This window comes from Etheostoma spectabile, chromosome 8 (assembly GCF_008692095.1).
Source record: "Etheostoma spectabile isolate EspeVRDwgs_2016 chromosome 8, UIUC_Espe_1.0, whole genome shotgun sequence".
Taxonomy (NCBI): domain Eukaryota; kingdom Metazoa; phylum Chordata; class Actinopteri; order Perciformes; family Percidae; genus Etheostoma; species Etheostoma spectabile.
Window position 1 is genome coordinate 15,857,637 of NC_045740.1, and position 25,894 is coordinate 15,883,530.

Sequence of the window (25,894 nt, forward strand, 5' to 3'; positions counted from 1 at the left end):
TCTCTCTCTCTCTCTCTCTCTCTCTCAAATTGTATTATAAGTAATAACTTTAACTTAAAAATAAGTGATTTGTGGTACAATGGTTCTGGAGAAAGCTACAAGCAGCAAAACCACAGGCCGAGCAGTCATCCCGTTCCAAACGGGCACATTATGAACGGGCACTGTACTGGTTAGATAGAACGCAGGTTCAAGGCAGTTTTGCATTGGCTTCACTTATGGACTCTGGAGACCTGGAAACGCTGACCAATCAGAGCTGACTGGGTTTTTCTGTAAAGGGCTTAAAGAGATATGTGGTCAGACAGAGCAGAGGGCGAACACAGGTGCAGCAGCCATGGGTCGTAATCAAAAATTAAAGTGATTTTTGAACACTTAAGCATGAATTGTATTACTACATTTAGACATAAAAATAAAAGTCTAGAAAGAAAAAAAGATTGTGCAATTTTCCTCTACTTAAAATGCTGCATTAAAATTCGGAGCGTCCTCCACAGTTTGTCTCTGATCACAGAGAGCCATTCTGCCTCCACACAGTGGATGTATTTACACGGACTATGGCTCAGCACAACAGTTTGGCTTAAGATATTCTATTTACATGTATAGACTTCTGTCCCTTGGGGATGTAAACAAAAGAGCTTACATTCAATTTTGCCCCTGGTTGTCAATGTTACCACTGTCTGGAAATGCGGTCAAATGCACAGCATGTGACTGTTAAATACTTGCAAAGATGAAAATGTGCAGACTAGAAAACATTGTGTAAACCTTGTAACACCACATACAGAGTTTACAAAACAAATAACGGGGAAAACTGGGAAGAAGTGTCTAAATAAATGATAAATACAAACTAGTAGAAGTGCTACTTTGAGTCATTGAACCTGAAGCACAGTGCAGCCCCCTCCATCTTGTTAGGAGGGAATTCTGATTATAGTAATCCCACAGTCATTTGAAGCAGATTTAGATGTACTAAGGTCACACTGGCAGCGTAATGATAACTTTGAAAGGCAATCCAAATCTCTGTCCAAATCCAACTGATGTGCTGTTGTCACCGCACTTAAGGAGAGATAATTTTGGTTAGGAGGGGGTTGAGGATGAACTGGGTGAACTTCACTAATTTAGGACAATGTTGTGCAAGTACAGCTTTACATTTGTAAAGAACCAACATCAGATATCTGTTTGTACGAGCAAGAATTTGATTTGACAGCAGATAATTACAAGAATGCGGCATGAGTGATAAGGGTTACAATGGCATTATAAGCAGGATTAGCTGGTTTAAATATTTCTCTCCTCACCTGCACGTAATACATTTCAACTACCATCAGGTCTACAGACAAGTCACCTTAATCTCAGAAGCCTATAATCTGGCTCAGTGCATTTTGAAGAATCATCCATTTTCCAGCACTGGGGAGTTTTAAGTGTGAGCTTGAGTTTGTGCATGGTCATTTTTTTTTGTGGTACTTTCATTTTAGGCTCCTGTGATTAATTGAGTCCATAGTGACTAAATATGGTAAATGATTAAATTAACATTTAACACCTTTTAGTAATTCATATTATGGATGGTTTGTATCTCACAATCTGTGACTCTGTAACCTGTGGATTTAAAAATGGAGCAGTGAAAGAAAGTTAAAGTAGTAGTTTGGGGTGGTGGTAAGTTTTCCCTCCAATCTCTTCTTTCATCAAAGCCCCCAGATGGAAATGATAGGCTTGATAGGCCCAATAGCTGCCAAGATAATGGCTACAGACGAGTAACAGAAAACCCTTGACAGTGTAAACACACGGCTGCTATCCAAACCGCCGCTGTGTTTAGGCCGGAGGAGCCATTGACTGGCATAATCTGCTGTATAAATCTGCAGCTTGGCCCTGTCTGGCTGCTGTCTGGGTTCTGTGCACTTGGACAAAAGCGACGGACACTTTGCCCACTGACAAAGGGCCTGGCCCTAATCGGAGTGGACAAGGCTTGCTGATGGAGCCTTTTTGAGCAATTGAACTTGGTCAATGAATCTTAGAGGACCTAATGAAACATAAGGGACAGGCAGTTTGACTCCAACAACTGGGGAAGCTCCAAAGTGTCCTGTTTCTGCCCGTCAGCCTTGGAACTGAAGTTGTGCTATGACCCATGATGCCTTTAATGAAAGCATGTCTGACCTGACAAGATTCTGATGGTGTTGAACCTGTAGGCCACATAAGTGTTGTTGATGTGGTGCCATTCATTGTCGTTGTGGAATTCAGTTTTGGCCTTTGATGGAAAAATTAGATTGATCTGGCGCCATTCTGTTGTTTTGTTTTTGTCCTGGAACGTCACGAAAAAGGAGAACAGACCATAGTGTGTCTCCGGACCAAACAGTTTGGGATGGAGGACATGCTGTTCTTCTTTGAAACTTTGAGGAAGGAGACTGGGTTCCTTTTAGAAAGCCCTGGGGAATGTGTATAGGAAAACCTGTGTGGGCCACTGGAATCTCCTCAAAGAGAAGGAGTACAGCACCAGTGCAGAGACTTCACCACGGGAGAGAGGAACTAGTCTTTGTGATCAGAAATGCCGTGGAAAATATGTGCATTGTTTAAAGCCTAACACATTTTTTGTTCTTCTGGTCCTGTGACTCACCTACAAGGTCTTAGGCTTCCTGACCCCTTCTAGCTGGCTGCCCATGATGCCCACGCAAGTCCATGACACTACATTTCATTCACAACAAATCAGCTCACTCAGTTTTTTTGCCAAAGTGTTACAGTTGGCAAGTGTGAAAAGCTTAAAAACGTTTGTCGGAGAGTATTGGCACTCAACAACAACAACAACAACAACAACAACAACAACAACAACAAACACTGAATGAACACAATGAGCACGTACTGAATATAACTGATGATACACTACAATACAGTACAGCTTGAGAGGTTTGAATTTGACACAGCTCTAGTTTATTTTTGGATAAAAAATAACATTGAACAAACAGCAATACAGAAAACAATACAACAATACTTACTGTAGATATATAATGTAAAATATCAATAAAGCAGAGCTTTATTTCAATGGATTAAAAAAAGTGCTATTACAAATAAATGTAACTAATAAAAGTGATACATATAAGTAAATATGTAATTGAAAGAAATAACAACGTTTAGCTAGATGGGAGTTGCAAGGACATGTGTGCGAAGAAGCTTTGATTTTTCCTTTGCGTTTTGCACGGTATGTCCCTAGCGAGGCTTCATAGCTAGTTCACAACGTTTCCATGGAGACTAAAGTATCTCCTAGACGCGAATGGATATTTTCTCGCGGATGTAGCGTTAATTCTGTCTGATAGCAGATGTTGAATTTGTGCTTAACAGCAATTAATAGAGAAAAATAACAAGTATGTATATTGTCGATATAATAATAGCAACTTAAGATAACTTTCTGACAACAGATAGCTATATATAGCGGTGGTATATAGCTACATGTCCAAGTTAAATGCCAGCGAGTCGCTGTCGTTTTAAAATGGAGGCTAATTATGATACAATTACGCTTGAGCTAAATAACCAAGTCATATTTGATGCTGATGAAACAAAAGGAGAGCAGAAGAGTTTTTTGTTTCACGATAAGGTAAGAAATCTCCTGCTGAGGCCAGAACACTGAAATAAGTTGATTAACACTTGTTAATTGGACAGGTGACAACGAGCTAATGGTAGCTAGTAACTAGCAGCTAGCTTTTTACTTGCTATCAACTTATATATTTTAGCTTGAGTGGTAGGATTTAGCATAACGTTATGATAAGTTTAACATATTTCTGTTGTATGTTTTATGTGTTTATGCTGAAGTATTTGTGTTTAATGTGCTTTTACCTGAAAGTCAAATCTTGCCTGGGGGACAATAAAGTCAAAGGTTGACGCAGCAGCTATCATCAGGGCTGGCACCTATCATGCCTACTTAACCATTTTTGTATGCATTTAATAATAATAATAATAACTGGTAAAGCAACTTTAAAAACAGAGTTTAAAAGACTTTGAAAGACAAAGCATAGCAAAAACAGGGAAGGAAGAAGTCAGTATAACAACAGAGCTAAACAATGGGGCCAAACAAAAGCAAGACAACATTTGGGTAAATAAAAAGAGAAGAGTAAGGAGGCAAAACACAGAGAGAAGACAAGATAAAACAAAACCTTGACAAAAAAATGCAAATAAAATGGGTTAAGCAATCACATAAATAAGTAAAATGAAAACATTTCTATAAACATGGGTTTTTAGAAGTGATTTGAAAGAGTTCACTGATTCTGCAGCCTTACAGTATCTTCCCAGGCAGGTCAACCCAAAGTGGAGGGGCCCTGGTGGCAAGAGCACGGTCTCCTTTAGATTTAAGTGGACCAGAAGGGCCCTACCATAGGATATAAGGCTGGAAACTGACTCATATACTCAACATCTTTGCCATATAGTTTGGAGCCGGATGCAGACAAAGCTGAAAAAATGATAAGTTAAATCTTTCTTACAACAGGACTTGGATGATATTCCCCCATCTCTGCTTAGCTACTTTGAAACCTCAAAGAGTAGAGCAGCAGTTTGTGAGAAGCTCATCCTTGAGGAAATTGAAGGTATGACAACTTGCACATCATGCAACATTATGCTTCTAGAGGCATTACTTTTCTGTGGTGAACAAGGGCAATACATTAGCTCTTGTGTATTGTAAATGGCAGCTAAAATACTAATCTATCCTGGCACTATTCTATGCATCTATAGCATTTCTAGATACAGATCTGGAATAGAATAAGGAGACATCCAGTTATCATTACCTCCAAATACCATAGGTGAGCATGTTTCCCATGATGATGGATGTTTTTTTTTCTTTTCAAATTGACCTCAGACTTCACGTTATCACATCACACTGACAACACAATGAACTTGCCATTTGAACTTGATAAGGACAAGAGGAAACCAAATGAGCAGGTAAATGTCTCTCTTTACTATTGGGTCTCAGACTCTTACTGTGTGAAGAATCCAACATACAAGTTGTGGCAAACTACTCTTAAGTTATGTTTTGCCCGATCCAGGTCACTGGTGACACAGAAAATGAAGAGAGCAACACTTCTACTGACACCCGCCTCCGTCCTGCACCCACAGAACCACTTTTTACTCACAATGTGTCAGTGTGTCCCAACAATGAAGGTACAGTACTACAGTATGTTTAAAAAATGAAGTGAAAATGCTTGACTTGACAATGCTTGACCCAATGCCGTGTAAACCCCACTGGGTGACACAAGTTACAAATTACTGAAAGTACTGACATTTTGTAAACTGAAATATGTACAGTCTAAGCCACACTAAAGGGTGATAAAGTCACCTTTATATGATCCTTTTCATTTGCATATTTCCTAGGTAAAAGCATCAAATTCTGGGAATCACTTGTGAATAACACTTGCAAAAACGTATGAATAAAAAGGACAATTCTTGAAAACCATTATTGACTTGGAACTTAAGTGCTTATGCCTGAATGACAACATGATGTACTTTAGTTATCTGCACAGGTGTGATAGACGTTGCTGCTAAATTACATCTTTTTCCTCTCTATCCTTTTTGATTGCACTGTTGAGGCCTTGCTGAAGGTCTGATAATGTAACTTCTGTTGTGAGAGAACTTTTGCCCACAAGTGGGCACTGTTGTTCTTTTTTTGTTTTTTTATTAATGATTGTAGTAAGAGAGTGTTTGATGAAGATGTACATAATACCACCCTTTGAACAAAGAATAGAGTAGGGTTACATTTTACAAGTTTATAATTTCCTTAGAACTGGTCAGTGGTTAAAATTCTGATGAAGCTTTTTGTTTTACGATTATTGTTTGGGCCTAGGGGAGCTACCAGGGCGCCCTTTGATGACGTTTTTTGGCAACATGTTTGACGTACAGATATATATATATATATATATATATATATATATATATATATATATATTGTATATTATTGTATATTGTGCTACTGACTTGCCCAAGTTCTGCCTGAATAATTATTGTGAGATGAGATATACTTTTATGCATTATTTTTGAGGCAGTTTGTTTTCACTGTATAGAACAGGGTTTTCATCCTTGCTAACTAGTAATAAAGCCTTACATTTTTGTACTTTGTACTTGTCCCAGTTGAAACTGGAACACATAAATATACGGAGAGTGAGAAGCATTTTGCATTTGAATACGAGGCAAAGCAAGAAAAACGACACTGTGAGAAGAAGGAGGAGGAAAGGAGACAAATAGAAAGAGACTTCCAGAAGGAGCTGAAGAAGATAATGGAGGCAGAGAAGGTGAGTCACTCTGGACTTCCTCTACTCCAACGACTCCTACTACTCAACATGATTAGCCATAATAAATCCTAATATAGCATATGTATTTCAGATGATCAAATCTGTAATCCCCCAGTGTGTAGGGATCCTTCTTATATACAGTATGTCTTACTGAAAATGGGAAAAGGAACCTGGTACTTCAGATGTGTCTAATGATATATATGTAGTAATTTGGGAAACTCAAGTGCCCTTGAGCAAAATACTGCCTCCTTGCCTTTTCAAGAAATGTCATGCTGTACTGGTTGGAGGCATCCAATGGATCACATTATCTTCTGGAATTTGAATAAAGATAACATGGTAGATTGATAGTATGATAACAAGTTGTCAGAGAGTAAGACACACGTGCTTTGCGAAAAAAGATAGCAAAGAGAAAATCCAGAATTTAAAGTGTTATGAAAAATGTCATATGTGTACCATTGTCATGTTTATTTGTTGATTGTTGCTTTCTGTTTCCAGCTGCATCAGAAGGAATTTGAGTTGATGGGGAAAAGAGCTCAGGAAAAACTTGAACAGGAGTTGCTGCTGCAACAGGTATGCCTGAATCCTCTTGTTGCAGTTTTCACCAGATATCCAACCTACAGGAGACCGCTGAGTGTAGGCACGCTCCCAGTGCTCATTATTTCAACAACTGTGAGATTTGGGGGGGATGTTTGACTTCTCAAATAAAAAGTTCACTGACCTCAAATATAATCTACACTTAGAGGTCGGTTAGAAATTTATATGTGGATTGTTTTACGTAGATTCAATTAAATGTTTCAAATAAAATGGGACAACTGTCTTTGTTGTAACTCTAGTGTTTCTCTTGACCAATTAGGAACTGATCAGCAACTTACAGAGACGAGTGGAGGACGAGAGGAGGATGAGGGAAGAAGAGCAGAAGAGGATAAAGAATGAGGAGGACAAGAGGAAAAGGGAAGAGGAGAAAATCAAGATAGAGGCAGAGAGGAAACAAATGGAGGAAGAGACAAGGAGGAAGAAAGAGGAAGAGAGAAAAATAGAAGAGATGACACTTAAAAAAATAGAGGAGAGGAAACATAAGGAAGAAGAAAAGAGGAGAATGGAGAGGGTGGAAAAGAGGAAGGGAGAAGAGGAAAGAGTTGATATAGATTTGGAAAAGAAGAAGCTAGAGGATGGGATGAGAATGACAATGGAGAAAGAAGAGAGGAAAAGGGAGGACGAGAGGAGGAAAAGGGAGAAGGAAAGAAAAGAGACAGAAGAGGCAAGGAAAAAGATGGAGAAAGAGAAGAGAAAAATGGAGGGAGAAATGACCCTAGAGGAGGAGGAGAGAAAAAATAGCAAGAAAGAAAACATGAGAATAGAAGAAGAGGTGAGAAAAACTAAGGAGATTGAGGAGAGAAAGAAGCAGGATGAGATGAGGACGAATAACGAAGAACAGGGGGCTGATGATAGAAAAAGGATGGCTCAGGAAAAGCTTAATGAAGAGATGAGTAGGAGGGGTAAAAGTAAACATGAAAATGTAGATGAAGAAATAACATTTGTGGAGAGGAAAAAGAAGGAAGAAAAGGACAGGAAAAAGACGGAGGAGAAAAGGGAAGTGAAGGAAATGGCAAGAGAAAAGGAAGGGGAAAACAGAAGACTTAAAGATGAACTTGGACCCATGGAAGAGTATGAGGAGACGAAGACGGACAATGAAAAGAAAACAAAAGAAGAAGAGCAGAAGGGGAAGCAGAGGGATGAAGTGTATTACAAAATAAGGCTTAAAGAGGATCAAGATGGCTATAAAGGCTGTGATGTGTACAACAAAAAGTTGGAACAGAAGAGCAAAACAAAAGAAAAAAAACAGGAGGAGACGAGCAAAAGGGAGGAGGAGATCAAAAATGTGGAGGAAGAGAAGCAGCTGAAGGGAGAATTTAAAGAGGAACCCGAAAAAAACAAAGAGGAAATTAGACTCAAACTAAATGAGGGGAGCCAAAAGAGAGTGGTGCACGACAGGGAAAAGGACGTAAGAGCAAATGAGCTGCAAGAGAAAAGAAAAAATAACCGCACGAATAAAGATAAAACAGAAAACTCCCTGGTCTCACAACTACAAGACAGCACCAGCTGGACTTCCTCAAGCCCTGGTCCTTTACAAAGCGAGTCTACAGTCAGGCCCACCAGTACTGAAACCATACTACAACAACATGACCCAGAAGTCAGTCAGACCTCCCTAGATAAAACTGTGGACTACGAAAATCAAGCAGCAAGGCCTCCCCCTGTGTTTTTACCCGTGTGCCTCCCAGTGCACACAGAGAAGAAGAGGCTGTCATGGATGAATAACTGTATCCCCTGGTCCAAACTCTCCCTCCAGAACAAGAGGAAGCAGAAAGGATCCGTTCGGAGCCGGAGAGGGCTGAGAGGCGCTAGCGAGGCCAACAGTCCGCCACCTCTCTGCCCTGACTCTTTGCTTCAGTTCACAGGCAAGAAATCCTTGCAAGAGGTAAGATTTGTACAACTGCTCAACCATGATATAGACACGTTGACAATGAATAAATGAAGTTGTTTAAACACTGATATGCAAGTCTGTGGGATTTGGCCTGAAGTGCTTATACTCAAAAGTTTTCTCAGAACTAACTTTTTGTCACTGTAAACATGGAACTCTAAACTCTCCTGTGAAACTCATCCTTTTGCGTTAGTAGACGTTCACCCACCAGAGCTATCTAGTAGTATGCATATGGCCTGTAATGACTTAGCAGTAAAAAAGATAATGTTGAATAAATCAATTGTATTAAATACTGTATTTGCAAGTACATATGTACTACTGATTTTACCTAGCTATGTTAAAAGGACGCTCTGTATTAGGGCTGGGCAATATATCGATATCGTGATATGCGACTAGATATTGTCTTAGCTTTTGGATATTGTAATATGGTAAGATGGAGTTTTGTCTTCTCCTGCTTTTAAAGGCTGCATTACAGCAAAGTGATGTCATATTCTGAACTTACCAGACTGTTTTAGCTGTTCTAATATTTGCTTTAACCAGTTAATCATCATATCAGTATTATTGATGATTATTTAAAAATCTAATTGTTGAGGTAGTAGGTCAAGAATATCGTTATATCTGGTTTTCTCTATATCGCTCAGTTCTGCTCCGTATTAGCAGAGACCCTTTTCTGGCTAATCCATATTTGATAAAATTTATGACATATCCCTGTAGCATGTCCCACATGCCAACTTTAGAATAATCTTTATTTATTCAGGGTTTGGCTATTGAGAGACACCCTGATCACAGCACAAATAAAAAGCATCTCAAAAATTACAGTAGAAATAAAATGATCATAAAAATAATCAGACCATAAAAAAATGCCCAAATAACAATGTGTAAAGAAATTAATGAAGGAGCAATTACAATTACATCAGTGATGTAGGTGAATGAGGGCTTTTACAAACGAGAGCAGTCCCTATGTAACACATTTTCAACCATCATCTTGAACGTCTAATTTGAGAAAATCCTTAAGCCAGTTCCATCTGTCAGAAGCAGGAAAGTTATAAGCATTCTTTTCCTAATTTACAATTGACGCGTGGCGTGATAAGTCTAATGTGTGTCTGTGAGCGTGTCTGATATGTTGTGTAACCTAAATTAAGCAGTGAAGACAGATACACTATATACTTAACCTTTTGAAATCCAGAAAGACCTTCTGAACTTTAAAGCATCTTCGCCTGTCTTTCAGATGACTACAGTGACCGTGGAGGACCTGCCCGGCTGTAGCTTAAGCACTCTCGCTCAGTGTACTCAACTTCAGTCCCTCACCCTCAGACGCTGTGGCCTCAACTCCCTGGAAGGCATCAACCAGATACCACAGCTCTGCTACATCGATGTACAGGTGGGTATTCAGTCAGTATATAATGAGTTCACTGTCTTAAAAGCCCCAATTTCAAGGGACATTAAGTAATCCAAGAGCTTTACTTGCGTCTATTTGGTGCTTTTGGATGGTGCAGATCTTTATTATTGTTAGTTAGATATCATTATCTTTGTATTCTGAAAGTAAACAAACATATTTTGTCCTTTCCTAAGATCTTTATTTGTTTTGTTACAGGAAAATAACATCTCATTTGTCAACTGTGAAAATATGACTAGTTTACGAGTTCTTCAACTCGGCCACAACAAGCTGACGTCCATCCATGGTTTAACTGGTGCTGAAAATTTGGACGTTCTAGACCTCTCCTACAACTCCATCACTCGCATTGGTGAGAACTGGAAAACTCATTATATACCAAATGGAACATTAACTTGGATGTTTATTATGAGTATATTTGTTGTGAAGAAACAACTAACATTCACCAGTCATTGTAATTGTGTGATTTTGTCACATCTGAGGTCTTTAGTTTTAGTTTTATATCCTATTCCTGCAATGCTCCACCAGGGGGCAGCATCTCTCTTCTTTTCAGCCCTGGGCTTCATATGCATTGAAAAGTGATTTATTTATTGAAGTGAACTGGATCCCTGAGGCTAAAGTCATAAATAGATATTGGCCAGGCAAAAGGTTAAACACGTTGAATTGTATATTCAGCTACTGTAACATCCTGACTCACCTCTAAAACTGTATATTTATAGGAGAGGGCTTTTGGACTGTCTATATTTTTTGATAGACATGGTTATGCTTTGTTTACTGCTTATATGCAGACTCACCCTGTGCTTTTCTAAATAAGTGTCTTCTCATTGTCCGTCTCATTCCTAGCTGGTCTAGAGTCTATGAGGAGACTGCAGAGGTTGTCACTGGATCACAACCAGCTGATCAGCACCAAAGGACTGAGGGACGTGTTCACTCTTCTGCATCTGAACTGCTCACACAATCACCTGGCAAGCGTGGAGGGTCTGGAGAACAGCGCTCTCCTCAACACACTGGACCTGAGAGCCAACAATCTTACTGAGGTAAGTTTGTAAGCATTGTTTTTGGATGTCACTGTGCAGGGTTGCAGTTTTGTGTGAGATCTGTATAGAAACTGATTTGGACATTTGAAGGTGATAAGGAGCTTTAACTCTACAGGTTGTATTGAATTAGGCCCACATCATTATGTTTTGATCTGGTAGTGATGTAAATAATTTATATTTAAGGATGTAGGGATTCCCCATGGAAAATCAGCAAAACATTAAAAATAAATATGAATATGCAGAAAACAAAATATGAAAAACTTTTGCTTTCTGCATATAACTAGACTTCTTTTCATTTTCTTATCAAGATGCAGAGAAAATATAACACAATATTTCCTGTATTGGTTTTAATATCACAAACCCCACATTAGAATTCTGAGAGGAATCAGAGTGTAGTGCTACTCATAATGATACAAACTATTTGATTTGTTGGTGTTAAACCTTCAAAATAAATCCTTGAAAGTGTTACAAATACATATAATATGGACTGATTCAAATCAACAACTTCTGAGAGGAAGCAAATTTGGGGAGCATTATCACCAAACAGATCATGGTTAAACAGATTATCCTGACAAAACCACAGGCTGGGGAAACCTGAATTTCCCTTTTGACTACAAATTAATATCAAGTATGGAATATTTTGAAAGTTGACCCCATCTGTTACAAAAAAACTAAACAAAACAAAATCTATGTCACATGTCTGTCTGTAACCCTGGACAGGATTAGGTGTTTAAATGGATGGATCAACTGAAGGAACATAATATTTCTCAACGTAAGTGATCTGAAAGTGATGGTGCTCCATGTAATATTTTACAAAAACGGGGCAATGACACCCTCAATTTTCCCAATTATGATACACTAACAGAACACTTCTAGTTGCAGACAGTAAAGATGAATTTTGACCTGAAAGTCACCAAAACATCAAAGTAAAGCCTGAAGCGCATTCTTGAATTTATCATCGCATAGGTTTTATTTGAACTAAAAGATAGATACATGAGAGTCAGAATGCACAATACCAGGGCCCTGCCACTGGCTTACCTTTAATGAATGGAACTGATTGATGTTGTTATAAGTTACATTACAGTTACATTAATTAAAATATCTTCCTACCTTCAGTATTTTCTTTTTTACATGTACATACAAACAATAGTTATGAGCATGAAAATGTTTATACCTTCAGTATTGTGTTTTAAGAGAGTGTTTTATTTTAATTTTCTTAAAGAGAGCAAGAAAAACCCCACACACCCATTATACAGATGCATAGGATATACAATATTTGAGAACATTTTTGCTTCACTCTTCCCTCAAACCCTCCCCGGTGGCGACCCCCCAAATATAGCTCCTTTACCTTATCATATGCACCAGCCCTTTGTGAAATAGTTCTCTCACTCATTCCATGCATTCAAGCCACTGGAAGCTCTATGGTGATTTACTGAAACACCCCTTAGATCACAGTTGTATTTAACTTACAGCCGACACTGATGACTCTAAACACAGCAGGACTAAAACAACTGACGTTGATGGACAGGGCCATTTAGGCGTAGCTTGACCAGCAGCAGCAACAGTAAGTTAGTCTAACCCCAAAGTGTGACCAGTAATACAACTTCACTCAGTTTCTCTTTCTTCCATCAGCCCCCCAGTCTGAACAACCAGGTCCTCCTCCGAGAGCTGCATCTAGACGACAACAGCATCTCCTCGCTGCAGGGCCTCACTGCTTGCTGGCTCCCTCTCATGCAACGTCTCTCTTTGGCCCAAAACAGGTATATTCCTCCAGTCCTACTTGATATCTGTCTTTGAATTATGCCTGTATGTGATAGTAGCACATTTTTCAATTTTATTTTTATAATTTGATATCAAAAATTAAAACTCTATTCATTTCTTTTGACTTGCACAACTCACAATATCAGAATGTTTCTGTGTTTAACAGCAGTATTATGGTATTTTAAAATGTATTGACGCTTTCATAAGGGGTTATTTGTCTCTGTGTCCTAGAATTACCCAGCTGCCCTCCATGTCTGATTCTGTGTCCCTTGCAAATCTGGATCTTCGATTTAACTGCATGTCAGGTAACAGGCTGTCTCGATTAAACAGACCATATAAATTCCATCATAAAAGCTTAACTTTATCTTTCCCAATCCCTTACTCCCATTCAGCCACAGATTGATTTTAATAAAAATAATCTAATAAAAATAAAATAATATACAATACCTATAAATGTACAAACTGTTGGGCATAAACACTTATGATTTCATCTATTTGGCATGATATTAGCTCTATGCTCTGCTTTCCAAGTACAGTAAATGACTCCATGGAAAAAAGATGCAAAAGTTCTAAAACACATCTCATTTAGATCATCTCATCACTAGATGAGACACTGGTGAGATCGAAGAATAGACATTTAGAAAATGAGACACTGAGAAGACAAAGATGTTTTTCCACTTCTCTCTCAGAACTCCAGAACGTGTGTGAAAGTCTGGAGGGATGTCAATCCCTGCGAGAGGTCCACCTCACAGGGAATCCTCTTCAGCAGGAGAGAAGCTGGAGGTAAGACGAGGGCTGGATGTTAGGCTTCTTTTTTTATGATCTAATGCAGAGATCTTCAATAGGGGTCCGAGAACCCTAGGGGGTCCTCAAAGTTAGTGCAGGGGTGGGGCGCCAAATTACGGTATGTAAAAAATAATTTACTTGTTTCAAAAATTAAAATAAGTCTGAAATTATACATTAATATGAATGCAACATTTTAATAGCAAAGATAAATTGGCCTATTTGTAAAAAAAAAAAATACACATTGAAGATACGCTTACTATAGGTAACTATGGTAGCCATACAGTTAAGTAGTCACTGTGCCTTCCGGATGTATGTTTAACATTGAAACATGACACATAAATAATATCCATTTCTTTTCATCCATTCAGTCCAGTTTAATATGCAGCTCAATTGTATACAATATATGCGGAAGGTGGTCCCTCCTCATCTCTCTTTCAGCTAAGGGGTCCCTGACCTAAAAGATGTTGAAGTCCCCTGATCTAAAGTCATTGTTTTCTAATGTGGATGCATCTGCTTGTGAGACGATTCAGACTGTGCTACTGTATTAAGATGACTTGAATGTGCCCTGTACTATCTAATTTTCTGGATGCTCGTTCCGTTCTCCTCTAACTTAAGCGCCTTCTCCTCTGCAGTACCTGCCACACAGACAGCATAGTGTAATTAGAAATTTCCGCCGTTCCTTCCAGAAATTCTTTGGACAAAAGGTTCAGTTACAATTTCCTTTGCTCTGAAACATAATAATACTCGTTGGGATGAATGTTCAAAGGAACATACCAGGAAAATCTATAGTTGTGTTAGAAACCGCTCCCTCATTCACTCATTCACTTTTCCCTATATAGTGTTTATTAAATTGTGAACTATATAGGGAACGACCAAACGAGATTTCGGACACTCACTGAAAACACATTGTTGCGTGTCTTGCGTCAGGCAATACGCCCGTTGTTTGTGTGACGGAGGCGGGCGCAACCAGTATCATGTAAACAAACCAAAACTAAAATACTTCTTATATGTCCCTGAAACAAAGCGAGCACCCAGGAGGATAGTAAAAGGTTGTATATATCTTTCTGCTTCTTCTTCTCTTCTGGGAAAACACGGCCACATTGCATTGTGGTATACAGGAGTAAAATTTAGGGTACATTGTATGTATGTATTAAAATTAGCTGGGCTATTTTGTAGTGGACTACATAGTGAATGAAATTAACTGCGGAGAATTTGAACACAACTACAAAATGGCAAACACATTATATTGTGCTCTATTTTCGTGATAGGGAACGTTTTGAACACAGTTTATTTCTTAATCACAAATTTCGGTCTACTGGCTCAGGTAGTCTAAACATTCCAGCAGAACACAGGCCTTCCTGTCCACTTCCCAGGATTACCACTGTGATCCGCGTCCGCTATTAGATTACTGCGACGTGCCACCGACATCTGTGCTTACGTACGACACACTAAGTGCTCATAATTCCCAAAATATTGATACAACAGAAAAAATCAATTCTCATTTCAATATCAATTTGTTCATTCACTTATCATGCCTAAATATTTTACCCGAGTTAAGACAGTTGCAGTGAGTTTATATAAAAAATATGTAAGACCGCTCATAGTCATGAGCAATGATGTCAGCTGTTACAGGTACACAAAGTTGTTTGGCTCCTCAGAGCTTCTCACACCCATTTAGTAACACCAAAATATGAAAATCTATACTTCTCTTGCCCCTTTCAAATAGCCCTGAATGTTTCAGTTTATTTGATCAGAATCAGAAATTCTGTATGTTATGTCTTAACTGCAAAGAGTTGAATATCAGTTGCACAAAACATTCCTCCTTTTGTACCACTCGCCAGTTGGTTTAATAATGTGGACAATTTGAATATAACATTTCTGTTTTTTATTTGTAGTATTTCTTGCTTATTATGTTATTCACTTTCCAAAATCCTAAACTCATGGGTTACTTGGGGACGTTTTTCCTGTCGCAAGCCTTAACTGAAACTTTACCTTCATATTTCATTGAACTTTACCTAACCTCCAATGCCAACAGTGGAATTAACCTTCTGTATTTCCACACTCATGCCCTGGCCCTTTCATCCAGAGCCAGTGATAACACCGGCTAAATTAAAGCAGCAAAAGGCAAGCGCTAAGAATTACACTCCCTGTAGGCAGCCCCTGATCCAGGAGACCTGGAAGAAGAAAATAGTGGGCCTGATTAATCAGGGCCACTTTAAGAGCATGTGGTTTGGAGGAAGTCTTCACTAAATGAAATACGGACTTGTGCTCATACGGGCTGGAGACGGAGGATGAAGGAATGTGAGCCAAGAACAGCGTTTCTCCTCAGAAAGGAGGATGAAATGTATATTAATTTAGGGAACTTTCAGGTTGAAATCCAAGTATAGTCAATGTAGATATAGCTGGAAGGAGAGAAAAAGATTCATAGCATCTAAATTGAGCAGCTCCTACTTTCTTTAAAAAAAAAAGACTTTCATTTATTCTTTTAGTCTTTACAAATATACACATTGCTCCATCAAAAAAAATGCTTAATGCTTCAAAAAAGACAATGAGACTGAATGCAGTGCAGAGGATATCACAGTAGAGAGAGGTGTCTTTCTGAAAACCAGCAGAACTCCCCAGTTATTAAGAATCCACCATTGTAAACATCCACAACTGATGGCATCCAATTATTTGTACATAGGTCTACTCTGCATTCTCCCAAGTGTGTCTAAATGGCATCCATTCCTTAATTGAATTACATTACATTGCCCCCCTCAATGAGCTCATGTAACCGTCAAAAGGTCCTATTTGGGTTTGGAGCTTCATTTGAAGACAGCCAGCCAGATAACATGCCCAAAGGGTTGAAATCTAATCCGGATCTGTTTCAGAGAGACCACGTGGGCCACATCAAAACCATATCCCTCTGACAGTACACAGATCCCGTACTTTGTGGTCACATCTTTGTCTCAGGGTGGCAGTAGGGATGGGAAAACTATGCCTCTAATCAGAATACAGTATAAGCCCTTTATACGGGTTCTAATTGTCGGCAAGAAAAGGGTTCATGATCCATATCTGAATCAGAATAAACAATGAGGCACCATCATTAGCTTTTTTGTCTGACTGTAATACTTTGCTTTCTGCTTCATCTAAAAGTTGTAAGGTCAGTAGGTACATAAACTGGGTTATAACAGTAAAATGGAGCTGTGTTTTAAATAATTCAGTAGGATCTACATTTAAAAAAATATATAGCCATGGATTGGTAAAACATCTTGAGATATCCATGTAAATAGATACAATATGAAATAAGAAATGCTTACATTTTCACAAAAACACACATTGTGAGCTGGTGAAATGAAAGGTTTACCCTCAGCACATGTTTTATCCTCCTCTGGTGACATTGTAGACACGATTTAAGAGCATATGGTGCTCTGGGAATCATTTTTGAAAAACCCAGTTCTTCAAAATGTTTAAAAAAAAAATAGACTTTGTAGCCTGAAGGCTTGAATTTTTTTATGGGTTTTATTGTTGCTGTCCCAAGTGTCCTGTAGAGTTTCTAGCTCCACATTTTCCCACTGAACACAGACCACATTTGGCCTCCACTAGTAGATGCTCTGAGTCTGTTTAGTAGATAGTTGGGATTCCTCTGCTTGTACATCCTTAGCCTCAGGCAGCAGTTACCGCTCCCTCAGACTCACAGCCTCTCAGGGCTCCCCTCCAGTTTGTAGGCTGACACTACCTAACATGTGCCATGGGTAGAGTTGTTATCCAAAGTAGCTGCGTAACTACACTGTGAGAAAACAATATAGTTAAGTTGACAATTACATTACCTGGCTTAAAATGTAATCACTGTAAATAGATTAGTCCAGAACACAAAATGTACAGTGAACTCAGCATAGAGAACAGCATGTGAACCATGAGTGGCCTCAGTAGGACCTGAAACAGTCATCTCAAACTCTTAGTTGTCAAACTAAACAGAGAATGGCTGCTTTAACCCTTCAGTATTACAGATACCTTTTTACCAATTGAGATATACAAATAGAAATATGGTTTTACAAGTATGTGTATATAGATATATATATTTTATCATTGACAGAAGCACGCTCTCTCTAACTTGAGTCTCATTTCGAAAATCATCAGCCATTTTTTTTAGTTCTATTCATGCCGCAATCAAAAGCCTTCATCATCTTTGAATACTTTATTGTTTATACCAACAGTACAACTCACCAAAGTGTTGTAATCACTGCAGTGGTCGAAGAGGGCTTTCAAAATGCTGTACTACAATGTAGAACAATAGAAGCAATAGTATAGTTATTTAAAAAGACTGAAATGTGATGTGAATGTGTCTGCTAAGAAGGTCTTTTATCCACAGATCTAAAAATATAATACTTTAATACTATACTTTTGTCATCTAAATTTTCAAATAAATGCAGTGTTGTTGTTCAGTGCTGCTGCTATTATATTATAGCTGACATCATGGTTTTATTTTTTATTCTATGTATTCTATTTGTTAACCACATTAGTCGTTGATTTTGTGTTGTTTAAATACTATACTCCTTAAATAAATATCTCAAACCTGTTTTCCATTCAAGTACGCTGCTCATACTATTAGACGTTTTATTGATATTACAGGAAGTAAGAAATAACTGTAACGAAAAAAATAACTAACTAAAACATGAAGGCCAATAAAAGGTGGCCTTAATGACCAGAAGAGCTCGCTCTTCTTTTTAGATCCACTCTGCAGAAAGCAGTGCCTGGGCTGAGGGCCACCGATGACCAGGAGACAGACTCTTTTCTACCGCCCCCTGCTGTTCAAGAGGGCAACTTGGCTCCGGGCAGCTTCCTAGCGTTCTGCCAGGCTCAGCTTCAACAGACTGGTGATTTACAGCAGAGGCACAGCAGGGAGCTCAGGTAAGAGACTGAACTGCTTGTGTGGATGGGCTGTCAGTGTGCTGTGTCTAGTGTGGATGAGCTCAGGTTAATCCTTTCTAGAGCTTTCCCATCAACATCAAGTACAAAGAAAACCTGTAATCGGAGGTGCTTGTCAATAACCACATTTTCATCATGATAATTCTTTCCAGTACTGGCACCAGGGAGTTTCAGCTTAGTTATGTAACAGTCTTACATCATCTGTCTTGGTAAACTGAACTGTCTAGAGGACTGTCTTCTGGTTCAAAATGGGAAGGGAGGAGGGAATTGCTTAGCTCAGATGTGTTCCTTCAAATTTGTCTTTGTGGTGTCCAAATAAAAAAATGAATGCACCATGCACTGTACTGTTGTTCCAGTGTCACAGATAGCATGCTCTTTCCCAATTTTGTTTGATGTATCACTAAACTCTGTCAAGAATTTAATAATTCCACATCACATTAATTCTAAAGCCAGAACATTACCAGATAATTGAAATTTCTTTGAAAAGTTTTCCTCAACAAAAATATGTTTGTTGAATCAGTGGAATCAAATGGGAAACCAGAGTCAAACAAATTAGGTTGAATTAATTATTTTATATTATATGTATTATATAAATTACTGCAAACCTATTTACAAGAGGCCACATAACACATTCCATCTTGTGCTAATCAGCCTGTCAGACAGACAGACATGAAGCAGTCAGGAATGTTAGCTATCCTCTTGTTATGTCTGATACATAGGGCGTAGTGAGCCTAAAGACAACGTCTATCTATTTTCACAAGTCCTTCGATGTCACTGGCCTCTGCACACATTGACACTGCTCCGCGAGACAGACCACCAACATTTAAAACAGTGGTCAACTTTCTGCTTATCTTCCTGACCCTTCCAAATTACACAGCACAAAAGATGAAACGTGGCTGCGGCTACCCATGCGGGTCACACTGAGGACTCCTATGGCTTGGGGGGCTAGCTTGGCGCTCTCTTTGCTTCACCCCTCACTGTGTGCCCTCTTACCCCCCTGGCCTCTGGACAATGAGCCATTCTGCGGGCTTTGCAAGGACCAACACAGCCATTTAACCCCTGGCCTGACCTTGTGTCTGACAGAGGTGAGAAGAGTGCCACACGTCAGTCCACTGACGACGTAAGGTGGGGAACCATGGGGTTTATCAGGGGTATGGTTTCACAACTTTTCTCTACAGGGTGTAGAGTGTAGGCTGAATCATTTGTTCTTTACAAAATTCCTCTATTTCGTACATACAATGTACTTCTTATGGCTTTTGCTGAGCATCTTAAATATTTATCTTAATACAAACTGAAGTATAAGAAAAATAAATACAAACAGAAAAATCCCTTAAAAATATCAATGAACATTTTATTTTTTGTGGAAAGGAAATCTTGGTGCTTCTTACTACTTCTTCCCTTGGCTATGTTCTGTGTTCTCCTTGCATTTTTCCTTTGTTATAAAACACCTTAAATGTCTCTTAGAGATAAGCTGAAGGGTTAATGCAGTAGAATAGTTTTAACTCGGCAATATCCACATCACAGATGCAATGCATATTGTCATGGTTTAGAGACACAAGAATAATATAATTTAACCTGGATGTTTACCATACATGTTGGAAATGTCATATGCAGTACGCACCCACCCCAACCTCCCCGCCCTTACTTTCCACCTTGCTATAGGGCGCTCACTGAACATTGACACAGCATGTAATTTGTGTACTGCAAATCAATTCAATACGAATGTACTTCTTAGGAAAACTGGGCTGCTTATCAAGTCTATCTTAAAACAATACTCACATGCACATTGAAAGAGTCATTGGTTAAAATTGTTCCTCCTGTTCAAGTGATCTCTTCCTAAAAAGATTATAATGTAACGATGCATTTCCAAGTTCAGCTGAAACTAATGTGATTCAGCAGTCTGAGTCAAAAATATCGAGTCAGTGAGTAAGCTATGATCTTGCATATTTTATGCATATTTCTCTCACACAACCACTTTTTAGTCAACTTGTAAGCTGGCGTCTTGACCTTTGCTGCTCTTCAGTTTCTTGCAGCAGTTATTGCAGCTATGACTGATGCTGGGAGCATCCATGTGACATAGCCACAGCAAATGTCTCCAAATGTTCTGAAATATAATTGAACAATGGGGATTTTAGTGTTGTCTTTGTGTCTTGTAGTAATTACCTCTCTGTCAAAAACATTTTGTATTGCAGTTTTAGGATTACAAAACGTGTTTTTGATTATTTCTGCTCTCTAATATCAGTGGTATACATGTTGATGGTGACCCTGGAGTGAACCAGCAGGTACGGGGGTGACGAGGTCAGTGGGGTCACAATTCTTTTGGACCTTCCGACTGCCCTCTCACTTGTCCCACTGAGAACGAAGAGCCAGGTCTTTGTAGAGGAGAAGCTTTACTACCTTAGGCTACTGGCTCTCCAGACTGGCTGGGCACTGAAGTGCCTCTGCCCCTCAGGGTTGAAGACAAGGAGGGGAGCAGAGCCAAGCATTGCTAATAGATTAATTAAGTTTCCACTTAGGTGGCTTTGTAGTCAGTTTATCCCCTCAATGAAAGAGACATTATATGGTATTAGGGCGCACACAGAGGCAACCCCCCCCCCCCAGATACCCACACATTTAATACTATATACTAATACTGTTTCATAACAGTATGCTCCAAACTAAATTACTCTGAGCATCAAATATAGTGTGGTTTCTTGATCATAGCTGGGATTTTTAAAATGTGGAAATACAGTGTATGTTTTAGAAAACCCCAAATTTTTCTTAGTACCATTGGTTGGGTGATAACATCTGAACTGTACAGAATACACCTCACACAGGTTGTGACTAGGCTGTTTCCCAGATGAAATTATCCACAGATATTAGATCACATACTAATATTAGTTCTCTTCCTGATGAATTTGCCAGTGTCAAACTAATCACAGCACAACAGAAATCAAGCCAAAATCTAATTAAAAGTAACATGCACATCCTTTTCTTTAAAACTGGAAAACTACTGCTCCTACTGTTTATGCAGCATTGGTAAAATCAAGTTTATTACACTAAGGTTTATCAGGGGGATGGTTTTACAATCACTTCTACGATTCTAAAGACATTCTGAAAAGAGCAAGCATCCAGACCTAAAACAGTGTGTTTTTGTGTGCATTTGTTCACAGTAATGCCTCATCTTCCCTGGATGCTGTGAAGACCTCCTGCCGACACTTTGCTGAGGCTCTACAGCTGGCTAAGGACCAGAGATTTGCCCATGAATATGGTGACACCACTGTGGCTGCCAAACTCAAGGCTGCATGCCAGACAAAACCTGAGGATAAAATTGGACACATGGACAGCACCAATGCTGACAAGTGTACTGAGTGCCCAGAAATGGAGTCCACTGGAAAAGTCCAACCAGTTCTTCCAAACAGCGACATTATCAGATACAAATACGGGACTTTTGAGGAGAAGTTAGCTGCAGAGAGTCAGCATTACTCATTTGATACTGTTGCAGGAGGTTCAAAGACAGAGACAACAAATTGCAGAGCTAACTCTGACAGTGTTCACTCCTCTGCAACAAAGGGAAAGCCAACTTCCTCCGATAACGAAATGGCACTGGGCCTCCAAAAGTAATTCACCAAATGTTCTGAGTCAGTAGTGTCCACTTCTGTAGTGTCCATTCCATCCAACACAACATGGTCAACAACAGATAAGTAAAATCAGCTGATAGTGTAGTGTGTTGTAGTGTTTGTAATGAAAGCCTCCAAATTCTTTCATGCTACACAAGTGGACACTGCTGGCTAAAAGCAAACACCCTTTTTAAAAAAAATATAATTCTTTTCATAGCAGCTCAACATTTTATTAGTTTCTGCTGCAGAGCATTTGTCATTATTGGAGCCTCCTCAATGTGATTTACAGCAGAAGATGTTGAACATTTTACTCATTTTAACACGCAGCTTTATCATTAACACCGCACTATCTTTGGGAGGACGATAGATCTTTGATATGAAGGGTGGCTCTGGACAGGCTGAAAATCTCCAGAGTCCTCCTTTTCTGCTCAGAAATAAATTCATGTTTTGAAAGACAGAGGTGCTATGACATCATATAAATCCCTCACTTTGTGTGTGTGTGTGTGTGTGTGTGTGTGTGTGCGTGTGCGTGAGTGTGTTTTTTCGGAGCAGCACAGCAGCAGTCGTGATTCAGCAGCTGTGGAGGAAATATAGACTGAAATGTGAGAACATCAGCAGCCTTTCCACAGCTGAGAAAGGAGGAGGAAGTGGTGGAGATGGAGGAAAGCCAGCGTTAAGACCTTCATATATTAATGGGAGCGTTGTTGGCCAAGATTATGCAGCAACTGTCATCCAGGTAAAACTTCTGGAATTTTGTCAGACATTCTGAACTTCTTGTTTGGTTTACTACAACAAGTGGAGTCAAGCCATACTGTAAATAAGGGGCGGCAATTGAATGTCTTTTGAATGCCTTTGTTACATAGAAAACATACCCACGTGGCTTACATGTTTTGTCTTTTGCCCATTTTTGCAACCGCCTCCAACTAACCAGTTTCCCTCTGATGCTATTTTGAAAGTCATGTACAGGAAAACTTATTTATGTGTAGTATGGTGGCTATGTCAGAATACAATTATCCAGTTGGAGTTGAGTATGTAAATTACGTGGCCAACGCAACATTCCCATAGAGCATGAGAGGCCAGGGACTGCCAGGCCAGATTGGTTTTGATTTAGATTTACAATTTAGAGCATTTTCTTTCCCCCAATACTGCAGTAACAGGTTTGGACCGTTGTTCCTGAGCTTGTACAGTGCTGGAGACAATGGTCTAGCTAAGTATGACTGCATAACTTGAATAGCTCAAATTAATGATTCAACCATTTATTTTTGTTATATATTCAGGGTTTTTAACGCTGTCTTTAAAAGAAAATTAAGCCCTAAAAATGTATTTAGGGCTTAATTGATGTTCTGATAAAGGTCTCAAATTTCATTCAATATTGGTTTTAAAAAGTCTTAAATTTGACTTGGTGAAACCTAAAGAAACTCTGGTATTAGTTCAGTCCACCCATCTGTACACATATCCAGAACACTATGTCCATTGATGCATTGCAAATGTAAGGAAATCTACATTAGAACAACTAACAATTTAGAGATATGAGAGTGGAAATGATAAAAAAAAAGTAAAAATGCAGTCATACTGGAATAATTGGTCAATTCAAATTTCTGTTTGATTAATCATTGAAACTATACAATGTCAGAAAATAAGAACAAATACCCATCACAATTTCCCATAGTTTAAGGTGATGCTTGTTTTGTCAAAAACTCAACGATATTCTATTGACAATGATGTTAAACTGAGAAAAGCAGCAAATACTATATACTAAATTCAGGAAGATGGAATGGTCTCTTTGGAGACATTTGGCATTTTTTTTAATTAAACCTTCAATATTTAGAAGCCTAATTTAGCATAGACAAGTCTCAACAAGAGAAACATGAGGTGATGGTCATTGATGAATGGCCCAACAATGGGCCTCCGGAGCTCACCCCGGTATCTGTGTGCATTCAAAAGGCCATCATAAAATGCACCTGTGTTCGTTGTCATACATACAACAACATACAGCTGCCCATACCATAACTCCACCTACACAATGGGCCACTTGATCCACAACGTTGACATCAGCAAACCACTCACCCACACAACGCCATACACGGTGTTTGCCATCTGCCTTGAGAGAGAGAACACCTCTCCAAAGTACCAGATGCAGTCGAATGTGAGAATTTGACCCCTCAAGTCGGTTACGATGACAAACTGCAATCAGGTCGAGACCCCGATGAGGTTGATGAGCATGCAGATGATGCAGAAATTCTTTGGTTAAGCAAACCAATTGTTGCAGCAGCTGTCCGGGTGGTTGGTCTTAGACAATCTTGGAGGTTAAGATGCTGGATGTGGAGGTCCTGGGTTGGTGTTGGTTACACATGGTATGTGGTTGTGAGGCCGGTTGGATGTACTGCCAAATTCTCTGAAACTCCTCTTTGTAGACGGCTTATGGTACATTTTAGAGTGGCTTTTTATTGTGGCCAACCTAAGTCACACCTGTGCAATAATCATGCTGTCTAATCATGTGATATGCCACACCTGTGAGGTGGATGGATTATCTTAGCAAAGGAGAAGTGCTCACTAACAGATTTAGACAGATTTGTGAACAGTATTTGAGAGAAATAATTATTTCGTGTACACAGAAAAAGTCTGTGTACAGGGTGTAGCAGCGTCAAGTGGGACCACGGCAGCAGCTGCAACCAAGATCCAGGTGCCACCCCAATCTAAGGAAAACTGCAAGACGAGAAAAAATAAGGACTCTGGGGAATGTTAGTAACAAGCATTACTTGCACATGAATGCACACAGATTAACCTGTCAATGTGTAAATGAGGACCTTACTGCTACAAATAGAATTTTTAATATTGTGTCTGGAATAACTTTCATACAGTTATTATCTCAAAATGTCCTTTTCCACCCTTGAACATCCATCTTCAGGCCTTATACGTGCTATGGAGGCATATTCGGCTAATCCTGTATATGGGTGTACAGTAAGCGGCTGATCTAAAAAATATGCTATTCAACACTTCTCCTAAATCTCTTTTCAACACAAAAAGTGTTTTGATGAGTCCTTTAGGGCTCTCTAAGGGAGAAGGTGGGGGTGGTGGGAATGGTGTGTGTCTGTTGTGGTGGGGGTACATGAGTAATTAATCAGATTCCAAAGAAGTGCGGTAGTAAGAGTTTTAGGATTCCTGCTCGGCTCAACTTGAAGTGAAGTGTGCCCCCCGCAGCCCATTGGGAATTGGAGGATTTAGAGGCACACTGGAGCTCCATTTGTCTCAGAACAGAGTCACGCAGAGTTCAGACAGCAGAACACTCACCAATTAAAACAAGCTTAACATGTTTTATCTCCCTAATGGGATAACACACAATATTTACGTTTGCCTCGTGATTCATGGAGGGTTTTCTACCATTTTCTTCTTTGGGTACCTCCAGGCTTTTTGGAGAGGCTTCACTCTGCGGAGGAGGCTGGCATCTGCTTTGGCTGCTGTCACATGCCTCGACACCGGAGAGGACGACACCTTTGAGGAGGTGGACATGGATGAATTTGTTTTTGATGAGGTAAGCAAACAAGTTTGTGTTCCTCATGTTCATGGTTCAGTAAGTTTTTACCCTACGCCCTATCAGATTCACAAACCTGCACAATGGACAATACAAATTGCACAAATGCATGTACTTAACCAACACTCTCTCTCTATACACACACACACACACACAC

General features: G+C 39.3%; 1 protein-coding gene across 1 annotated transcript in view; it reads left to right on the forward strand.

Annotated features, from left to right (window-relative positions):
* Nucleotides 1–3,222: 3,222 nt before the first annotated feature.
* Nucleotides 3,223–25,894, forward strand: part of lrriq1 (leucine-rich repeats and IQ motif containing 1) — a 40,660-nt gene continuing 17,988 nt past the window's right edge. Inside the window, exons 1-17 of the mRNA XM_032523961.1 lie at nucleotides 3,223–3,565; nucleotides 4,451–4,547; nucleotides 4,817–4,899; nucleotides 5,004–5,118; nucleotides 6,082–6,242; nucleotides 6,738–6,812; nucleotides 7,096–8,718; nucleotides 9,950–10,102; nucleotides 10,316–10,466; nucleotides 10,958–11,151; nucleotides 12,784–12,911; nucleotides 13,144–13,217; nucleotides 13,602–13,695; nucleotides 18,409–18,588; nucleotides 21,759–22,205; nucleotides 22,758–22,941; nucleotides 25,612–25,737. Of these exons, the coding sequence (XP_032379852.1) occupies nucleotides 3,434–3,565; nucleotides 4,451–4,547; nucleotides 4,817–4,899; nucleotides 5,004–5,118; nucleotides 6,082–6,242; nucleotides 6,738–6,812; nucleotides 7,096–8,718; nucleotides 9,950–10,102; nucleotides 10,316–10,466; nucleotides 10,958–11,151; nucleotides 12,784–12,911; nucleotides 13,144–13,217; nucleotides 13,602–13,695; nucleotides 18,409–18,588; nucleotides 21,759–22,205; nucleotides 22,758–22,941; nucleotides 25,612–25,737 (4,017 nt within the window). The 5' untranslated portion in view covers nucleotides 3,223–3,433. The remainder of the gene's footprint in view (nucleotides 3,566–4,450; nucleotides 4,548–4,816; nucleotides 4,900–5,003; nucleotides 5,119–6,081; nucleotides 6,243–6,737; nucleotides 6,813–7,095; nucleotides 8,719–9,949; nucleotides 10,103–10,315; nucleotides 10,467–10,957; nucleotides 11,152–12,783; nucleotides 12,912–13,143; nucleotides 13,218–13,601; nucleotides 13,696–18,408; nucleotides 18,589–21,758; nucleotides 22,206–22,757; nucleotides 22,942–25,611; nucleotides 25,738–25,894) is intronic.